This window comes from Atractosteus spatula, chromosome 3, assembly GCF_055471065.1.
Source record: "Atractosteus spatula isolate fAtrSpa1 chromosome 3, fAtrSpa1.hap1, whole genome shotgun sequence".
NCBI lineage: Eukaryota > Metazoa > Chordata > Actinopteri > Semionotiformes > Lepisosteidae > Atractosteus > Atractosteus spatula.
In genome coordinates this window covers 42,429,423-42,451,286 of record NC_142708.1, presented here as the reverse complement: position 1 = coordinate 42,451,286, position 21,864 = coordinate 42,429,423, and the positions used below count along the sequence as shown (strand labels likewise).

The 21,864-nt window shown below is 38.9% G+C and overlaps 1 protein-coding gene across 2 annotated transcripts in view; it reads right to left on the bottom strand.

Annotated features, from left to right (window-relative positions):
• Positions 1–3,893: 3,893 nt before the first annotated feature.
• Positions 3,894–21,864, bottom strand: part of prag1 (PEAK1 related, kinase-activating pseudokinase 1) — a 40,377-nt gene continuing 22,406 nt past the window's right edge. For both annotated transcript variants that reach the window (XM_088911935.1, XM_088911934.1), the window contains exons 4-6: positions 17,731–17,885; positions 8,411–9,141; positions 3,894–5,908 (exon numbers count right to left, since the gene is read on the bottom strand). In XM_088911935.1, the coding sequence (XP_088768061.1) occupies positions 4,874–5,908; positions 8,411–9,141; positions 17,731–17,885 (1,921 nt within the window). In that variant the 3' untranslated portion in view covers positions 3,894–4,873. The remainder of the gene's footprint in view (positions 5,909–8,410; positions 9,142–17,730; positions 17,886–21,864) is intronic.

The following is a 21,864-nucleotide window of genomic DNA, read 5'->3' as shown; positions in this document are numbered from 1 at the left end:
TACTAATTTTATAGATAATTGAAATAAATTTATATAGATTTACCTGGCTACAGCAAAAACTTCAAGGCATAGCGATTAAAATTTTCAGGGTTGCAAACTCAGTTAAATAAGATTTAAACAACAGCAATGCACTTCCAGTAATACCAACAACCCTCTCTTATCTATTCAGAAAGATAATATAATCAATGGAATCAAAGGCAGCACTGAAGTCCAGCAGGACAAGAATGGACAAAATAGCAGTCAGCGATCATCAACGATAAAAGGTAAAAAAAAATGAACAGAAGTTAGTATATAAAGAAGATAGTTTTGAAAAGTGAGATCATAAATTCTGTTTTCTGCAGTTTATGTTTTTAATGAGCAACGTCTTTAAGGAATTTAACAATGTTGGGGAAAAAAATTGGGGAGCAAGGGTAGACCCGAATCTCCCACACCTCTGCTTCCCTGCATGGGTTTTGATAACTGGGACTTCCCATACCTAAGACAGTCTTCCATCTTTCTTAGGGACTTCCCTAAGAATGATTGCAAAACAATTCTCAATGTGTTTTAATGAAGAATAATTCTGAATATCTATGAGAGTTTTTATGCAGTTATTAATGGTGCAGTCTGTTAGGAAAATGTGTTTATTTCCCAAGTTATTGTTTGTATTCCAGTGTGTTCTTCATTATAATTGACTCACGATCTCTAAATTCTCTGGTAGAAAAGTATTTGACAGTAACTTTTCTTTTACTTTCTTATGCCCAAACTATTGATAACATTAACACAGGCAGAAGTGTAAATTCTGATGAGATTTGTATCTAATAAGAGTGATTAAATGTCTTGTTATGCATTTCAGAACTTTTCCTCAGTTACTAAAGTGTCTTTGCACTTTTCTCCACAGTTCAATCATGAAAAGGCTTTCATTTTGTGATAGCTTAAATGATGGCAGTCTGGTGGATGTTGGTCAAGAATGTCCAGTTCCTTCATCAAGGATCTCCACAGGAATCCTATTGTATCAGTTGACGTTTGTGATTTTTCATGCCATATGTACAGTAAAACATTATTTAGAGCCTCTACAAACTACATGTAAATTGAAGTTCATACTGAATTCAGCACTGCCTTTAGTCTAATTCATAGATTATATAAGATAGCTTTTGAAATTTCAATGCAATGGATAAAAGGCAGACTTATACTTAGAAAATCAGATGGCAGCACAAACACAGCAGCTCTCTAAACATATGTAAAGGTACACTATCATTCAAAATTGAAATAACTCCATAAAAACTCTATCATGAAACCTTTGACAAGATTAAACTGAAAGGCATAATGCAAGATGTTTAAATATCCAAGTAGAAATAGTACCATAACTGCCTTGATCTAAGTGGTGTGCTCAGCAAGATGTTACTAAAGATTTAAATAAAAGGCACAATATTTACTTTTGCTGATCAAAAGATGTAAAGCCATCTTGTGTAACACCACTAGTCTATATTCCACAACAACGAAATCTGCCTAGGATGGAGGAATCTTTTGATATTTATGAGGAATATTACACAGAACAAAAGTCATTCCACCTTTGAGGAAAATAATCACCGCCAGACATATTTCACTTTGTTGAAAACTTTAGACTTTGCAAAGGCCTGGCAAAAACCTCTAGTATTAACTGGATCAGAATGTAAATATCCCCTCTCCTGACAATGAATTTCTATCATCCTACTGAGTCTTTCTCTAACAAGCAGTGATTAGATATTTGGCAAAGATACAATTGGCCTTAGTTTTATGGCATACTGGATATAAAATCCCTTCTGTTAACATATTTTAAAACTAAAATTTCATGAGATGACAGCAAGTCAAATTTCATATATCTAATACTGATACATTTTAAAGGGATTATCAGTTTAATACTGTTTTTCAAGATTCAAATTACTGACTTTGACAAAAACTATAGGTTGTGACCCTATAGTATGAACTATTTTATAAGGATACCTACAAGTATTTACTAAAAGACTGGATATCATACAGCACAAATATTTCCAAACAAAAACAATTAGAAAAAATGTCCTCTGCAGAATGTGTGCTGTTTCTTGTAACCAGCTACTGAAAAGCAGGTTAAGAATGTGATCCCAGGTGTGATGCACTTTATTCATTCTTGGAAGTAAAACCGTCTTGACTGTCTATGGAAATAGTCGGTTGCTAGTTAATGAAAATGATCTGTTTGATGGATGTTTCTCTCACTAACTGAAATCGTACCTTTTTAGTTACTAATGGAGAACTCTGATCTGAGTCTTTGTAAATCTCACTTCAATAATTCAGACGTTCAAAGAAGTGTGCCATAATCTGGAAGATAATTGTCACGGAAGCCGGGGGCTAGAGACTGGCAAGACAGAAGGACCCTATGCGTAGAGACAGGAACGGAGCAAACAAGGGGGTTTGGTCTGGGCTCAAGGCATTGGGTGGAGTAAGCCCATAAGCCCTTAGGTAGCAGATGTGGGGTGACCTGGTGAGGCGAGCCTCTCGACAACCGATCCCAATGCCGAGCGAGGAGGATAGAGAGACCTGGAAATATAAAGCCCCAGACAACAAGACACACTGGAAGAACAAGTAAAGCACAGGGAAACTTGGAACAGGACAGAGCAGGAGCGCCCTCTAGATGTGGAGGGTGTGACAGTAACTGGTCCTATCACCTACCCCCCTGTAACTCATTGTTACAGAGGTTTTCTATGTCATCAGCAGTATGACTCTGGACAACCATAAAGGCAGTTTAAGTAAGGCTGAACATCAATCTTAATTACACAACAATACCAAAGGAATCTAGACAAATTATTTTATTATCCTGGCTAAATTAAAGTTGTAGAGAAGATGGAATGAACAGGGGTGCAAACACACAACAGGCTGCTGATGTGCCTTCCAATTAATCATTAGATTAACATATTTAAAATGTTAGCACTACGGTTCACCTATCCTTCCATGTTCGTTAGCGCTGGAGACATTTGTTATAAAAGTCTCAGTTAAAGAAAAGAAACAAGATTAATTCACAACCTGAAGGGGATGTCATATAGACAGGGTAAAGTAACAATGTTTTCAGTCTTGAACAGAGGTGGCTATAAGTGTACTTGTTGAAGTATTTAAAATCCTGAATGGTACTGACAATGTCAACACTTTAGAATCAATAATGAAGCAAGGACCTGAGGACAGAAGTAGAAAATAAGCGTTACATCTCCGGCTTCCCATACGGCCCCTTTAAGAAGGCGTAAACCTTTAAAAAAAAACTAACCACTCACCTGTCCCATCTAATCACTATTTCACTATTTTAGGACCTTCTTCTCCTTCATTCTTTGCTCAATATTTTGGTAGCTCACCCCAAGTACTCAGCGTTCTCTTGTTTATGTAATCGCTCCTTGTTTTTTTTTACTTGTTTTTCCCCTTTTTGACTTCGCTTTTTGGATTACATCTCTGGCTTGCTGTTCTGGACTACTCTTTCTGGTTTTGTGGACTAAAGGACTTTTTTCTGGTTTTTAACTTTGCCTTTTGGATTATGATTTGGATCAACTACGCTCGCTATAGATTTTCAGATTTGTATTTTAGGATTTGGCTTATTACTCGGTACAGGATCTCCCAATACTCTTCTGACATCCATAACAATAAGAGAATGTGCACTTATAAGTGCAAACAAAAGACTTGTATTCACACAAAAGGTTGTGGGTTTCGCAAATTCCCTTTGGGATCCTTAAATAAAAGGCTGTATGAGATCTTTTGATCAATGAACTACTGGCAAACAAACAACCAAAATGACCTCTGGCTTATAACTTTGTATGTGCTCATTAGGACTTTCATCACTGTTTTATTATAATGCCAGATATACAAAAGAACAAAACCTCACAAATAGGGAAGGAAACACAAAATGTAATTCAAAAAAGGCTGAAAACATATTTACATTTTATTTGCAAATCTAGTTGAAACATTAAATTACTAAAGGATATTTCAAAGTTATAAGCAGGATTTACAGAAACAAAAATAGTACATTTTAAGATTATGTGCAGCAATTTGCTATTATCAGCAAATTTGTAGCTTCAGAAAAGCTGTACTGTTTCAGTAGTTTGTCCATGCTATCAACAGGAAAAGAGTCCTTGTTAATGAAAACCAACATAACCTCTCAGTACTATATACTGTAGCACTATAGGTAAAAATGAAACATAAGAAGAGCAGTTGTTTCATTTGTCACTTAAAATGATTAAAATCAAGACAACAAAAAACAAACAATCTAGTGGTAAGTAAGAAAATACAATGGATTTTTAGAAGTACCTTCGTACATGACCTGATCCATCGTACTTAAGACATTCTTGGCTCTTTGCTTGTTCGGTGACATACATATTTTAAAATTCTGACTTGAAAAAAGATTAAATAATGACATTTCAAGTCACGTACCAGTGGTTTCAGATTAAGATGTGATCAAGTGGGGTTGAAACCAAGTTCTCCAGTTCCATTGAATGACAGAGAACAAATGGCACTGTAACCTATACAACTAAAAAAACAAAACATATGTCTATGAATTTAGTAAATTCACTCAATTCTACTTACAGTATATGTTAATTTTCAGGACTATCTTAATTCAGACAGATTGCCTGAAATTCTTTGTTCAGACATTAATGTGCTTGTAGATGCTTGGTTGTTCTAGGGCTCAATCCATTTCTTTAGCACAGTTCCAAACAGTTCTGTTATTGTTTATCTGTAAACATCTGAAAAAGGGTGAGATTAGAATTAAAAAATATTCATTAACTCCACACATGCCAAGAGTCAAGCTGCATTGGGGTTTAGTGGAAATCAGAATTCTTGGGTGGATTAGTTACTAGCAAAAACAATCAAGAAAATAAGATGCAAATGTGTCTTGTGAATTTACAGGTCATTTCAAGAAATACAGCAGCTCAGCAGTGTGGGAGAGAGACACTGGGTTGGAAGAGGAAAAATACTGGCAGCAGAGCCAGTCCTCTAGCTCAGTACTCTGCTCTGGTTCCAGAGACCTCTCAGCAAATTTCATCATCAGAAGGGCCCTCTTGACATCCAGCCAGTTCAACAAACCCTCATGACGGACCAGTTCACCAGGCCTTTCCCACTGTTGCTCCATCAGGTCCCTGCGAGGGCCCCACAGCAGGCACTGCAGAATCCGCTTAGCCTCCTGGATGTGGATGCGCTTGATGGGATCGGGTTGGAGCAACAGGCTGGATAGCTGCTGCAGGCCAGAAGAGTAGATGGAGAGGACGGGGATTGGAGGCAGGTCCTCGCAGTAGTACTCCTGCTCCTTCAGTTTAGGGCTCACTTCAAAGGGGTTGGGCTGGTGGAGGAGCTCATAGATGAGGATGCCTGTTTGGAACTCGTCAAACTTTTTGTACTGCGTGGCTGAAACTATTTCGGGTGCCAGTCTGGCATGGTCCTTTTTGAATTTGGGATCGCAGGCAACATCGTCGGCTGCCCTCTGCTTCGCCTTTGCGAAGCTGCTGATGAGCAGCCGAGGGAGTTGCTTTTGATCCTTGTTGTCTCTGAGCTGGCTATGATGAACCAAAAGAAGGTTCTCCAGGCAAAGGTCACGGTGGGTCACACCGTGCTCTTTCAGGTGCTCCAAGCCATTGCAGAGCTGCAGCAGCAGGAAACAGACACGCCGCTCATAAACCTCTGGCTGGGCATTGTGGAAGACGGCCCATTCTCTCACAAAGTCTGCTGCACTCTGGTGTGGCACCTCCCGTGTGATCACCACTACTCGTTCCTGCTCAACCTGCCCTGCTGGCTCTGCAGCCTCATCAGGGGGCAGCATGCTCTGAGGGACACAAGCAATGAAATGTCCACAGTCCTGCTGCAGATTGAAGTGAGGGAGCAGGGTCTGCTGCACAGCCAGGCCATAAAGATGACCCTGCTTGGCATCTGGAGTCTGGCTTTTACAGATCTGCAAATGGTAAATGAGGACATGTTAAGTTCAAGAGTAAATCCCAGTGGGCTAACATATGTTCAACATGTATCAACTTTTGTTCACCCTTTTCTAAGGTAACCCACAAAACAAATTTCAATAAAACTCCAAATCTCAAACTTCAATGTTAAAGATACAATTTCAATGGCAATGGAAGAAAGAATAGGAATGATTCTCAATATATTTCTTTTTCTTGTGTAACCACGTGATGAGGTGGGGACACATTAGTCAGGAATTGTGCCTCGTGCTGACAGGTAGTTAAATAAAGTGTATTCAGGGGCTGCAGGTTGTCAGAGATGAATATGGAATTCTGTTAGGTATATGTGTTAAGCCACTAGGTAAAAAAAAATGTCTGTTGGGAATTAAGTGTATTGTAATAGAAATTTAGGTGGGTAGCTGCGTCAGCATTCGTAGGTTGCAAAGGAACAAGTAATAGGTTTATTCCATACTGAAAAGAGAAGAAAGAAAATGCATTTTGGCTGTGGAGCCTTCTTTGGGTGTAAGAAAGATAGGGCAGTCAGCAAAGATAATATAGCATGGGAAAACTATGCGAGAGAAAACTATGAGAGAGAGAACCAGGAGCAGGGGAGAGGCAGAGTGGCCAATCAAGAGGTGCGAGGTCGAGAGAGGTGAGGAGAGGTGTGAAACGAAACCTACAAATGAATTGAGAGAATTAGAAGAAAACAAGTCTGTCGTTGAGAGAAGGGTTAAGGTGTGAACTTTCCCCTACAGCAGAGCTCGCTGTATCACCTGCAAGTACATATCTAACACCACACTCATTCAAGGCCCCTCAGGACAATTCCGGATCACCCAGATGGCATCTTGTACCTCCAGCAACCTTATTTACTGTATCGCTTGCAGAAAATGCACAGCTATCTATGTTGTGGAAACAGGAAGAAGACTCAGAGACCGCTTCAGAGAACATGTTAGGGTTGTGAAGATTTTCTCCATTTTAGTTTCTCATTTCACCTCTGACGGCCATGATCACATTGATCTCTTCATCTGCGTTCTTAAAGTAGGGTTTCTTAACTCCTATAGCAGAAAGACATCAGAAACTAAAATTATCCTGAAACTTGGTTCACACCTTTCCCCTTCTCTCACTGACAGACTTGTTTTCTTCTAATTCTCTCTATTCATTTGTAGGTTTCGTTTCACACCTCTCCTTACCTCTCTCAACCTCGCACCACGTGATTGGCCACTCTGCCTCTCCCCTGCTCCCGCCTCCTCTCTTGGCTTTTGTTATCCCAGGCTCTATTATCTTTGCTGACTGCCCTATCTTTCTTACACCCGAAGAAGGCTTCACAGCCGAAACGTTGTGTTTTCTTCTCTTTTCAGTGTGGAAAAAAACTATTACTTGTTCCTCTGTAATAGTAATGTTAGAACTTATTATGTTGTATCGTGTTTAAATGTGTTATAGTGTAGTAGAAGTTTTAAACGGAAAAATATAACATCTATGAGGCAGGAGTTAGATCTCGCTACCAGCTTTTAGTATTTCCAACTTGTAAATATCTCTGGAAACCCTCCCATGGTTTTTTCTAATTTTTTAGAAAATAACCTTTTAAAAGGAATCCCGCTTGAGTTCCTTCTGTGTGCGCTGGTGATAGGAGACAACCAGCTGTACAGGTGCCACTATTGAAAGGGACCTGCTAGACATCGCAACAGCCAGGCAGAATAGGGACTGTAATGTTGACGCTATCAGGAAGTCGCTCAGTGTGTTTATAGGAGTTCTTAAACCAACACTACTAAGCAATCATAGCCAGTTTTTATAACCTACTCTCTTAAGACAGGGCTACACTTGGAAAAGCAAATGAAGCACAGTCCTTGATGAAGCAAATGAAGCACAGTCCTTGATGAATGAAGAGCAAAGCACACCTTGTGGATTCAAAAGTCAAGACAAAAGTCTTTTAAGCCATTCAGAACTGGCTTGAGCTCCATAATCCAGGTTATCCTGGATACATTTAGCCATCGTTTCGAATCAAGAATGCTGGGATTTTTATACTAAGTCAATGGCTACATACTCAAAAAATTACACATTTGTGGTAATATAGTTTATCTTTGTCTCAAACTAGTCTGGCAAAGCTTCTATTCACATTCACTCATTTTGCTGCATAATGTATATTTCAAGTAACTGGGAATCAATCTGATTTCGTGGACTGGAGAATTTAACCAAACACTGGTTTTAACCAAAATTCTCAGGATAATAATTATGCTTCTCTCATGGGATTTATCTAAATATATATATAAGTAATCAGCAGAACAGGTACTGTATATATTTATACAAAATGCTTCAAAATGCAGAATTCCCACATTAATCCTGAGGAATGTCATAGTTCAGTTTCAGAAGATTTGCTATTCTGTCATACTAACTATGATAAATATGAAGGTTTTAAAGTTTCCAGAGCTTTTTTTAGAGTGGCAGAGGTTAAAAAAACCTATGGCCCTTGTAATAATAGTGCAAGAAAGTGCATTTAAGTCCCTTACCTTAACAGCATAGGTATTCTTGGGATCTGAAGCACAGGACGCAGAGTAGTAGACAGAATCACCAGCATCACAGCAAGGCTTGTTGCAGGTCAACTTGAAGAGAGACCAGTTGCTCTCATCAAAGCGTAGTGGGTTTTTCTGACTGCGGGCAAAGTGGTCCTCACACTTGAGAGCCAGGCGTCGCAGAGACTCTGCGTACAGGCCACCCAACTTGGAGTAGATGCCCTCCCTGCTATCAATATTGCAGAGAAGTGTCTGGAGGTGAAGGCTGGAGCCTGAACTGGGGGCACTGAGCTGGGGTGAGGAAGAGGAGGAGACCCTGGACCTGTTGCGTGGGCCCAGGCGATTCCTGTTCTTTCCCACTGCCTCATCCAGTGTTCTGGTGCGCAGCTGGCAGCTCAAATGAGGATGGCACCTCTCTAGAGACTCACTGGAGGAGTACAAATGCCGCTGGTCCACTGGACTGGAGGGAGAGCTGAACTGTGTTCCGTCTTGGCTGCAGACATTACCTTCCGAGCTGCTAAAGTTCAGGTGAGGATTTCCCCTTTTGCCTGCAGAGCCATCCGGGGCAGACACGGTCCTGTTTACCAGCTTTTTCTCTGGGAGAGGAGGAGGCAGCAGGGACCGACCAGGGCTGTTCGAGGTTTCAGAATGAGGGGAAACTGGGGAGGAGGTCAGAGGGCTGCTGGGGATGTGGGATGGGTTCGGCAGATGAGATGTTTCCTGGTAACCTAGAAATGTGGAGAAAAAAGCTATTGTCAAACAACCCTTCTGGAATCATAGAACAATTTGGCCCAAACCCATTTCTTCAGGTAACTACAGTATAGATCTTAAACTTTGTTTAAAATAAGGAAATGTAGGGCTCTTGAATCAACCCTCAACTCCCTATTCCAATGGGACCCACAGGGCAATGGCCTTAAATTTCAGAATAAAAATACACAGCCAAACACCTTCCAATTAATAAAAAACTTCTAAACCACAGGATTTGAGGTTCTCTACACTACCTTTCACAATCTGCTCTTTTTCTATGTTACTCATCTTGGCACCCATTAACTTTAAATCCTTCAGATCACTAATATTATCAGATGTTTCTCTTGCCCACAATGCATCATTTTACGTAACTTTCAGATCACTCTTTCTAGTTCTTTGTCTTTCAGTTTCTGTCTCCGCCCTCTAAATCAAAGTACCTCTCCATGTAGTTTTGCAGTTTCCTTAGTGAATGTGTATGCATCTTTTTATAATTTAGAACATCCAAATTGCCATTGCGTGTTTCATGCTACACATCAATATGTTTTTTCTTAGTGATGATTTGCAATGTGCAACGCTTTCACTCTTTTCACTGAACTGGTTGTGGATCTGATTTTTAAAAGTGATAAAGAGAATTCTTAAACTGAAAACAGAGATTTCTAAAACTTTTATCACCTCCTTATTCTGTTTTTTTTTATTGTAGTTTCATCTACTTTTAAAGAACATCAAAGCCTTTTAATTTTTCAAATATTTGTCAAAGGAGCCTAGGTTTAACTAGTTACCTGATTTATACAGTTCAACAGAATATGTGTAAAATGCCTGTACAAAATGTTTCACATACTCTTGAGAACATACAATTTAAATATCTTCTGTAACTGGCACTAAAAAGGTGTGACATTAAAGTGATTTTCATCAAAATCTCCATGCATAATGCAAAAATGTCAGTCATCCACTAAGCCATGCTGGATTGTTTTTATCTTAGACATGATTGCTTCCAGCTCCTTTACAGACCAAAACAATGTTCTGAATGCCATTCTGCAGTTTGACAAGTTTTGCTATTTTGTCATACTAACTTCCCAGAGCTTTTTTAAAATAATGGCAGAGGTGAAAAAAAATCTATGGCCCATAATAATGTTGTGAGAAAATGCACTTATAAGAGTGGTACTTAAAAAAAGAAAAAAAGAACTGTGATCAGAGAATTACTGACATTGAAAACTTGAAAGCTATGAGTATTAATGTGAAGAAACAAAAGAAGTGTCCTGTTTGGGCCTTAAAAAGATAGTTTTTTACCCTCAAATAATTCTTGTTAAAAATGACACCTGTGCATACACATTATAATAGTGCCTTGGTCATAAAAGGAAAATAGTACATACAGTATATAGTTAACATTAAACAACGGAAATTAAAGCAAACATCTTGCTCTCCTAAGAGGGGTAGGCATAATCACTGCGGTACTACAGACATTATAGCAGTGAAGGTATAAATGCTGCCAAACCCCTTATATATCACTATTCAACCGAACGACTCACAGAAATCAAACTAAGTGATATACAGTGGTGTGAAAAAGTGTTTGCTCCCTTCCCGATTTCTTATTTTTTTGCATGTTTGTCACACTGAAATGTTTCAGATCATCAAACAAATTGAAATATTAAGACAAAGATAACACAAGTAAACACAAAATGCAGTTTTTAAATGAAGGTTTTTATTATTAAGGGAAAAAAAATCCAAACCTACATGGCCCTGTGTGAAAAAGTGATTGCCCTCCCTGTTAAAACATAAATGAACTGTGGTTTATCACATCTTTGGAAAGCTGAGTTCAATTTCTCTAGCCACACCCAGGCCTGATTACTGCCACACCTGTTCTCAATCAAGAAATCACTTAAATAGGACCTGCCTGACAAAGTGAAGTAGACCAAAAGATCCTCAAAAGCTCGACATCATGCTGCGATCCAAAGAAATTCAGGAACGAATGAGAAACAGAGTAATTGAGATTTATCAGTCTGGAAAAGGTTATAAAGCCATTTCTAAAGCTTTGGGACTCCAGCGAACCACAGTGAGAGCCACTATCCACAAATGGCGAAAACATGGAACAGTGGTGAACCTTCCCAGGAGTGGCCGGCTGACCAAAATTACCCCAAGAGCGCAGCGACGACTCATCCAAGAGGTCAGAAAAAACCCCACAACAACATCCAAAGAACTGCAGGCTTCACTTGCTTCAGTTAAGGTCAGTGTTCATGACTCCACCATAAGAAAGAGACTGGGCAAAAATGGCCTGCATGGCAGAGTTCCAAGACGAAAACCACTGCTGGGCAAAAAGAACATAAAGGCTCGTCTCAGTTTGGCCAGAAAACATCTTGATAATCCCCAAGACTTTTGGGAAAATACTCTGTGGACTGACGAGACAAAAGTTGAACTTTTTGGAAGGTGTGTGTCCCATTACATCTGGCGTAAAAGTAACACAGCATTTCAGAAAAGGAACATCATACCAACAGTAAAATATGGTGGTGGTGGTAGTGTGATGGTCTGGGGCTGTTTTGCTGCTTGCTATGGTAAATGGAACCATGAATTCTGCTGTCTACCAAAAAATCCTGAAGGAGAATGTCCGGCCATCTGTTTGTGACCTCAAGCTGAAGCGCACTTGGGTTCTGCAGCAGGACAATGATCCAAAACACACCAGCAAGTCCACCTCTGAATGGCTTAAGAAAAACAAAACGAAGACTTTGGAGTGGCCTAGTCAAAGTCCTGACCTGAATCCGATTGAGATGTTGTGGCATGACCTTAAAAAAAGCGGTTAAGGCTCGAAAACCCTCAAATGTGGCTGAATTACAACAATTCTGCAAAGATGAGTGGGCCAAAATTCCTCCACAGCACTGTAAAAGACTCATTGCCAGTTATCGCAAATGCTTGATTGCAGTTGTTGCTGCTAAGGGTGGCCCAACCAGTTATTAGGTTTAGGGGGCAATCACTGTTTCACACAGGGCCATGTAGGTTTGAATTTTTTTTTCCCTTAATAATAAAAACCTTCATTTAAAAACTGCATTTTGTGTTTACTTGTGTTATCTTTGTCTAATATTTCAATTTGTTTGATGATCTGAAACATTTCAGTGTGACAAACATGCAAAAAAATAAGAAATCAGGAAGGGGGCAAACACTTTTTCACACCACTGTATATTATATTGTGGAAAAGTTTGTATTATATCCATACTGCTGGAGTAATGGCATCATTGAATCTATACCAGAAGCATGATGTGCAAGGCAGGTCAACATTCTGGACATGATGCCAATCTATTTCAGACACACAGGACAGAGACAGATGTTTTTTAGAGACCTCATCTGACCCAGCCAGTGTGTATTTGGGTGAAAACCATAGCACCCTGAGAAAACCTTACACAAACATGGGGAGAGCATGCAACAAAAGAAACCTAGGTAAAGAATCCAAGATCCAAGAGCTGTGAAACAGCAGCACTAACTGCTACAGCACCATGTTACCAAAGGTGATTTCAATTTTTTTTGATCCAACTATGGTTTCAAGATAATGATCCAAAACAAAATGTCAATCAAGTTCATGCAGTATTGAGAAGGAGGAAGGTGTAATGCTGTTTACACTTTTAAAGTTAATTAAATTGAATTTGTTTGAGTGCACCCTGATGTGGACTGGCATACCATCTAGGGTGAATCTCACCTTGTGCACACTGTTTGCTGGGGAGAGGCTCCAGCTCCCCAGTGACCCTGCATTCGATAAAGCAATTAGAAAATGGATGGATGGTGGTAAATCTAAGCAAAAGATACACTTAAATGAACAGACAAAATAGGTAAGCAAGAGGTCCAGAGCCACAATAAAAGATGCATAAATTGAGTAAAATTACATGCAATGGCAGAAATTAGTTCCTTGGGTCTGGTAAATACAGGACACTTGTGATAGCATTCATTTTGATATTTTAAATTAAAGGACATTAGTCTTAACTTCAACTTATTTCCAATACAAAACTGTACATTACCATTCTAATTGGAGCCCATCTTTAAGAAAAAAAAACCTTAATTCAGTAACCCTTGCATGGGCTGAAACAGTTTAGACCACAAATGACTGTATCTAGCAGCAGCTATGTAACTGTGAGATGCCTCTTGGCTCCCTGCATGCATTTCCCTGGCAACCACCTCCTGGTGTCTCTGCACCTTCTCATCTTTAAGCAGAATCATTTTCCTTAAGAAGCAGCTAACCCAGCTTATGTTGCACAAGTGTTTAATAATAATAAATAATAATTGCTTACACTCATATAGCGCTTTTCTGGACACTCCACTCAAAGCGCTTTACAGGTAATGGGGACTCCCCTCCACCGCCACCAATGTGCAGCATCCACCTGGATGATGTAACGGCAGCCATAGTGCGCCAGAACGCTCACCGCACATCAGCTATAAGTGGGGAGGAGAGCAGAGTAATGAAGCCAATTCATAGATGGGGATTATTAGGATGCCATGATTGCTAAGGGCCAATGGGAAATTTGGCCAGGACACCAGGGTAACACCCCTACTCTTTTCGAGAAATGCCCTGGGATTTTTAATGACCAGAGAGAGTCAGGACCTCGGTTTTACGTCTCTTCCGAAGGACGGCGCCTGTTTACAGTATAGTGTCCCTGTCACTATACTGGGGCATTAGAACCCACATGGACCATAGGGTGAGCGCCCCCTGCTGACCCCACTAACACCTCTTCCAGCAGCAACCTTAGTTTTTCCCAGGAGGTCTTCCATCCAGGTACTGACCAGGCTCACACTTGCTTAGCTTCAGTGGGTTGCCAGTTGTGAGTTGCAGAGTGATATGGCTGCTGGCTATGGTGCTGGTTTATTCCTGTTGCCCTCTGCTGCTGGGCAATGGGATTCCTATAAGTCTGTACTATCTCTTCATAGACACACTCACACATACGCAAATGCACATGGTTCAGGAAATGCAGTGCTGCAAAGCTAAACAATGTTGCAACAGCCTAACAGTAGGAGACTGCCTGAAACTGCTATGGAGTTTGTACTATTCCAATTGTCAACTGTAAAATTGTATTACTTCTCAATCTTCAATAAATAGGTGAAACACAACAAAAGAGAAGAACTCACCAAAAAGCAGCACAGTGATAAAGATTTAATGGTACATAAAAAGCATGTCCAAAACCAGATATTATAGCATCGCTGATGCTGAAATTGGTTGCTCATTAAAAAAAGAAAAGAAATTTTCATCCACAGATTTTAAGAAGCTGCTTTATACTTAGATTTGGTAAGTTGTGGTGTCGATGCAGGGTTGCAGACATGAAGTAGACAAAAACAATCAGCATTTTCTAAATGGGAAGTATAATAGAATAATTATTTTTTTTGGGAAAGGTAGTGAACTGAGAAAACAAAAATCCATGACTGTTTTGCACTACATGCGCTAATGAGAAGCTGATTACCAGAATTGGAGCCATGTGAACCCCAATGGCTGAAGATTTTCGTTCCTATTGAGCCCTTAATCATGGGTACTAATTTATTTTAATGCCCTTAAATTTTCTTTTCGCTTTTTAAAAGTCCAATGGGATTTGTAATGGTATGAACTCTGTATTTAATAGTGAGCTTCTGAACTGCACTCATCCAGGTGTGCTAGCTGAAATACAACTATCGGTCTTGTCTAGAAGGAAAGAAGGAAAAAGTGACTCACTGAGAGAATCGTCTGATACAGTGTTATTCCCATCCGCATCTTTTCATCATCAACTGATTACCTCTCAAGAACACTTAATTTAGATATACGGGTCCTAGTACAGAAAGTTCTTCGTGTTGAAGTTGTTTGAGATTGAGGTATGTTTGAAACCAAGGAGAATGAGTGCAGAAAAAATTAGTCTAAACCAGCAGGCAGATCACTTAAAGACACCAATCAGCACTGGTGATTAACGACCTAGTTGAAATAAAAATAGCAGACACAGGTGTACCCCAGAACCAGGATTGAGAACCACTGACCTAGGAGACTATGGTCAATAATTTCGTATAAAAGGGAAGTTATTGATTTTATCTTTTGCAAACCTAGCTGTTTAGACTATTTCTGGGAAAGAGATCAGGAAGTGAAGTGAAACTGAAGATATCAATTGTTAGATGCTTCTTGTTATTATGGTCTGTAATTTAACACTTCCTCTGTAAAAGAAAGGGGAAACAAGAAAATTCTGAACTTTACATGCATCACTAGAGATCAAGTTTCAAAAATATCCCCATAGTAATGATTCATGTTAACAGACCAGATCTCAAGCAACTTTGAAGGGTTACTTAACACTTATGTGCAGGTAATGGTGTACACTGGAATCACTACTAGAAAGCTGTCCCACTAGATTGCCTTAAAAATGCTACACAATCTTAAAAAAAACTTTTTAAAAGTAACCAGAGCTTCTCATATACTGTAAAGGCAGAGCATCACCTGAAGAGTTGAGGAAAATCCTGGGCATGATGGTTTCACAAAAAACACTAATGACAAAGTCATTCCAGTTCACAAGTCTCCCAAATTATAGCATTGTGAGTTGCAACAAGGAGTCTGGGTGTTTAATATTGTATTATCCTCCATGGAAAAGACATACAATTAGTGGCGAGACCACTAACTACTTACTTACGCAGAAGAGACCATAAAAATGCAATGGCCATTCTGTATGATAAAGCAGTTTAAACTGCAGACTATGAGAGGGTAAGGATTTGGCCTTGATTTGAATCCTCGGGACTTACTGATTTAACTGTCAGAATCTCCCTCAGAGAAAGTCCTCCATGGGGGAAGGGTTACTGTGGCTTGGCTGTTCTGGGTTGTGAATTGATGGCCTAATGAGGAGAAATCTCATCTGGTTCAGTACAAGTAAAAGGAGAATAAAGTGGTTCCTCTTGAATTCAAACCAAAGAAATTCAGAAGGGAAGAAAAACCATAAAAGCTTCTGTTTGTATATCAGAAACCTTGTTATTGTTGCCTGTTGTTTAAGGGTTTTCTTTTGTCCACGTGCATGAACACTGCTTCATAGAACACGTCTGCTGCATTTTTTTGCAGTTCTTCTGTAACAAAATTATTTTACATTATAAGTTACAGCTAAAACAGATGCCAGAAGTCAATACTTATATGCCAATTTACTTCTAATAAATTTAAACAATGCTGAACATTTATTATAATGTAAACTACTTTATTCGATATTTCCATAAATAAATGTATAGATAAATATTATATAGTTTATTAAGCTGTGAGCAGTGCCCTTTTATCTTTAGTGTAAATGTGGTGGGTAAGCTACTATAACAGTGCTTACTGTATTGTCAGCTCATGTACTGTTTATGTCTACTCATGGTGATCACAAAGTTTCTGATCAATGAGAATTAAACATTACTAAATGATAAGATTTGTTTCTTTTCACCCAAACTAAGCTATTGTAACAGCCAAAACTGTTAAAAACAATACTGTAATAACACCTAATGAGTAAATTGAGTAAATTATTGATGCCCATATATATTTAAATTCTTGACTGAGTAAGACAGGAAAGTCCAATGCTGGTCCTGGAGGGCTGGTGTGTCTACAGGTTTTCATTTCAACACCACTTTTAACAATGTAAATCAAGTAATAGGTTTATTCCATGCTGAAAAGAGAAGAATGTTTTGACCGTGGAGCCTTCTACAGGTGTTACCTGCAGAAGGCTCCATGGCTGAAACGTTGTGTTTTCTTTCTTCTCTTTTCGGCATGGAATAAACCTATTACTTGTTCCTTTGCAGCCTGCGCATGCTGACGCAGCAACCCACCTGAAATGTAAATCAAGTTATTATTGGTTTAATAGGATCAGTTTAACCAGTTTCTCTCAGCTCCTGAGGTGTCTGCTGCTGTTTTAAAGAGTAAATGATACATTGGCCTTTCAGGTCCAGAACTGGATACCAATCATCTAAGGTGCTTTTATCAGATATCACTCTCCTTGAAGAAAACTCACATCAATTACTGTTATTAATACTAATAATAACATTCACTTTATTAACCCTTTACAATTTCTTGCATTAGGAATTATCTTCTCACATACCCCAGCTTGCTCTCCATGAGACACACAGACAGGGAGAGAGCCTGGGGTCAGAGCGCAGGGTCTGCCATTGTACGGCGTCCCTGGAGCAGTTAGGGTTAAGGGCCTTGCTCAGGAGCCCAACGGAGTAGGATTCTTCTACCAGCTGCGGGATTTGAACCAGCAACCTTCTAGCCACAAGCGCAGATCCTTAGCTACAGAGCCACCGCTCTGCTCCATTATGTTCTATCCATCTTCAATAACTACTTAAATAGGGTCCTGATGGGACGCTATCGCAGCAGACAATGGGCACAAGGAACAAACATCTTGAGTGAGATGCCAGTCCATCACAGGGCACAATTAATGCCAATTAACCTATACTTTATGTCTCTGGACTGTTAGAGGAAACCAGAGCAACAAACAAAAAATCCAGAAAGTTATGAAGAGAAAATGCAAACTCCATACAGAAGGTACCTTAGACCAGAATTATACCCAGGATCAAAGAGCTGTGAAGTAGTATTCCTGTCACCATGTTGTATGTTCCAAAAAGCAAAAGCTGACACTCACCAACATCACCGAATATCCTGGAGTCTGATAAGCTGTCGGAGGAGGCTGTGGCAAAGCTGCTGCCGAGACCCTTCAGGGACTGGGTAAGGCTCTCCACTGAACCATGACTGGCTTTCTCCAAGTCAGAACTGCTCTGACTCATTTTACTAGATACTCTGCAGAAAAGGCAAAGGCATAGGTCAGTAACCATGAAATCGAGAACACATTATGCTGACTTTTATTGGTTACCATCCAAACTCCAGCATCTCCAAGTGCCACACAGCTCCTATGCTCCTTAGATATGCCACTGCAATTCAGTTAGAAATTCTGCTAGCTTACCTCTTAATTTATGATATACTTTCCAACCCTCTGTTCTACATTGCACACTGACTGCTAAAAAACTCTCACAAGTCACACATGATAGAACACAACAAGTAAAACTTAAAAGTCTCTACAAGAGAATGTATGCACCAAAAGCACATTTTACAGGTGTTGCTCTTTCATACTGTACTACTTATATTCAGTTAGTAAAATGTACATTAACTACATCTCTACAAAGTTAGTTATGTGCCCTATACCAGTCCAATACTAGTTGTTTTTTAAACAAAACCAGTCAGAATTCTTATCTATGTGCAAGCAAACTGTACATTTACAAGCCTGATTTAACTTGTCAAAGTTGGCTCTCAGAACTCCATGAACTTTATGCGTCAAGTTGTCTGCACCACAGACTTGTCAGAGCAAGTGGCACTAGCTGCCTGCTAGCTCTTCATCATAGAACTGTCATAAATGTTTCTCAACTTCCTATTTCCTTCTTTGATCTCTGAACTAAGAAGACTGTAGTCCTGCAGCCACATTTATTATAATAAGCAGTGATGTGACTCTCCCAGCCCCACAAACAAATCACTTCTCCTGCGAAAAAAAGGCAAGAATTTCACTGAAAGATTTGTTTAGCTTGCCGACTTGTTTAGTTTGGGAGAAACGGATGTGTTAGTTCAGAGACAAAAATATCTTAAAAATCCAGTAGATTTATCTTCCAATTCTGAAATTATGAGATCACAACAAAACATCAACATAACTTGCAATGTTCTTGAACATTAAAATAAATGGAAAGTCAAAGATTCTCTGTCACAGACCATAGGAACATAACTTCTGCCAAAATGAGGAGGCTGTTCAGCCCATCTAATTCCTTAAAAGTCAAAACAAAACAGCAAAGCAGAGAGAATGCAAAGACTGGACCTAAGGACATTCATTCTAAGTAAATGAACAGGTTAGATAAACTAACTATCCATTAAAAAGGCCTAAGCTATTTCAATTACATGACCTTACAAAAGGATTAAAGGATGCAATTCTCTCTTTTGGGATGAGTGGCTCTTGTAGTCAAACACATTTTTTTTATCTTTGAATATATAAAACATTCTTTCCTATATCTACACATATGCACCATTCTCTAAATATGGTGTTTTATGATATTTCAGTTTAAAGAGGATACTGTCCTTAGACATTTGTTCCTGTTTGGGTGAACCTATCACATAACAGTTATGATGTTGTGTAAAGTCCTCAAACAATTAATTGTATATCTATTCTTCTAGTTCTGTGGTTCTCAATCTTTTTGGACCAAGTACCACCCCTGATCAAACCAAATCATCCAAGTACCACCTACAAGTCTTCTTCTCATAGGAACCCCAGAAATTCTCAATGACCTAATTAACCTAGAACAGTTCTTAAATATTTTTCTGTTATCTATCATGCGTTCCTGTGCTCACAAGATTGCCAGCGTTTGTAGCACACATTTCTATGCATTCTTGTGCTTACAACATTGGCATTGTTCCAAAATCACGCACATTCTCCTACCTCCCTATTTGCTGGAGATAAGTTTTTTAAATACAATTGGTCACTTGCGTTCGTAGCACACATTCCTATACAATGGTATAAAATTATACAGTAGCTCTGGTGTCCACTCAAGTATTAGCGCGCTGTATCATAGTACGTAGGCTGCATATTCGACACATATTAAAATAGAAAATATGAAAACCCATCCCAATTTTTCAGTGCAAACAACAAAGTTCCAGGATCATATGGCGTACCAGCTGGCGTACTAGTGGTATGTAAAGCAGACGTAAAGCAGCCTTATTACATTGTAAAGAAGCAAACTTGCAAATACATCTCTTTTAATCTAACAGAAATATTGCTGCACACTTTGAGACGGTTTAGCCTCCACATACCACTTACTTGTTGACTCTGCTCGCATATTACATAGGAAGATTTCTGCCGTGAAATGTCTGCTGACGACATTACATTAGTCATTACAGTGACAAGTGAGCAGGAAGGTCTGCTTCACTTCGCATTTCTCAGGACAAAGTAAGCAAAAAAAATGTACTTAATTTACTCCCAGCACTAAAATTCCTACAGAAATAATCTGAACCAGCCAAACACCACAGACTACAGTTAGTGGAGGTTCAGGGCTGACTAAAGGAGAGACTCCAGTCCATCACTGACACCCTCATCCAAAGTTTCCTGCCAAAATCCAGAGACATACTGGAAGGTTAACTGACTTCTGGGAAAAAGTCTGTTTGTGTCTGTGTGCCCTGCAACTGACTGACATCCAGCACAGGGTGTATCTCACCTTGTACCCACAGCTTGCCAGGACAGATTCCTATCTCCTACGGTCCTGTATTGAATGAAGTGGTAAGAAAATAGATGGATGAATGGATTTTCATCCATTGGTTATTTATCGGATTGATCAATAAATTAAGGCTGCCAACACTAAACCAGAATGTAACCTGAAATACAGTATGAGACTGAGTACAAAAATAATGTTCAAGTTCTATCATGCATATGTAATTCTGTCATAAAAAATGGTCTGATGGTGTGCAACTCTTTCGTTATGCTTTTTCAGCGTATTCAGTTAAAAACATATACCCTTTTCAAAATGTATTTATTAAAGCTAAAAGCTTGAAGAATCATATAGAAGACTGAAACCCTCTCTCTAACCAATTAGAAAAGAGAAAGGTTGCTAGCCTCACTGAGAGGAACCTACCAGTTGAAAGGTGGAATAAAGCATAGGAAAAAAACAACTGAAAGGTTAACACAAACCCAATAATCATTATTTTGTACTTTTTTTAAAACGGTTAATCTCTATTAATCTCTATCAAATATTAGTTCCTCTTAAAAAAATAGTTTTTCAAGCAACGTCTAACAGTTGCTCTTAGTAACAGGATATGCTAAACTAAGCCTTTCTTCTGCTAAGAAAATACTATTGGCCTTTAATATTTTAATAAATCTTGTCTAGTGATTTGTCTTGTGTAAATTCAGATGGGGCTTATTTTTAAAGCCATTTCAGCATTTGCAAGCAAAGAAGCTGGCTCAAAAAAGATAATTGAATGGATTTTGGTAGTTGTGTACTTGATATGGGCTTGCATTTCTACTGCATCTTTAAATAAAAGATATTGTCATCAATCAAATCAATATAGAAACCTTACATATTTTGTTTTGTAACCACAAGAGTTTGCTGGTAACAAATGTAGTGGTAAGATGTCATTCTTACCTCAGAGATGGGTTGTACAGAGCCTTCACAAACACAATCAAAGGCTGATACGACAAATCTGACAAAGTTGTGTAGCAGTTGCAGATCATCATTTGTCAAAATAGGTCACTTTTAAAATCTGAGAACACTCTGAGAACAGTCTCAAGCTAACTTCCTGAGTCTATTACCTTTTTTTGGTGCGACACATCTAGCAGTATGTTCAAAACCAAAGCACAAAGCCATTTCCTGATGCTGTTAGTTATATTTATCATGTCAAATTCTAAATAAATGATTTAGGACACCTGGAAATGCACTTCTGTTACATCTATAATTAAAAAAAAAACATAGGAATAGATTATAAGAAAGTGCCCTTTGAATTTTGTTTCCATTCTTTTCTAAAAAAAATCAAAAACATTTATACTCCCACCTAAAAGAGTGAAAGCTTTAAGCAACTGTGTAAGGGCAAAATTATTTTACCTTGAGAAGTTTCCATGATTTAAGAACTTGCATCAGCTACATTTCATTGTCAGATAATGTTACAAATGATATTTTGTCTATCAAGCTAAGGCTTATTTTAAAAAATTAGTGCTTTATATTTTAAACAATTTACCAAAGAGTAATATCTAACAATC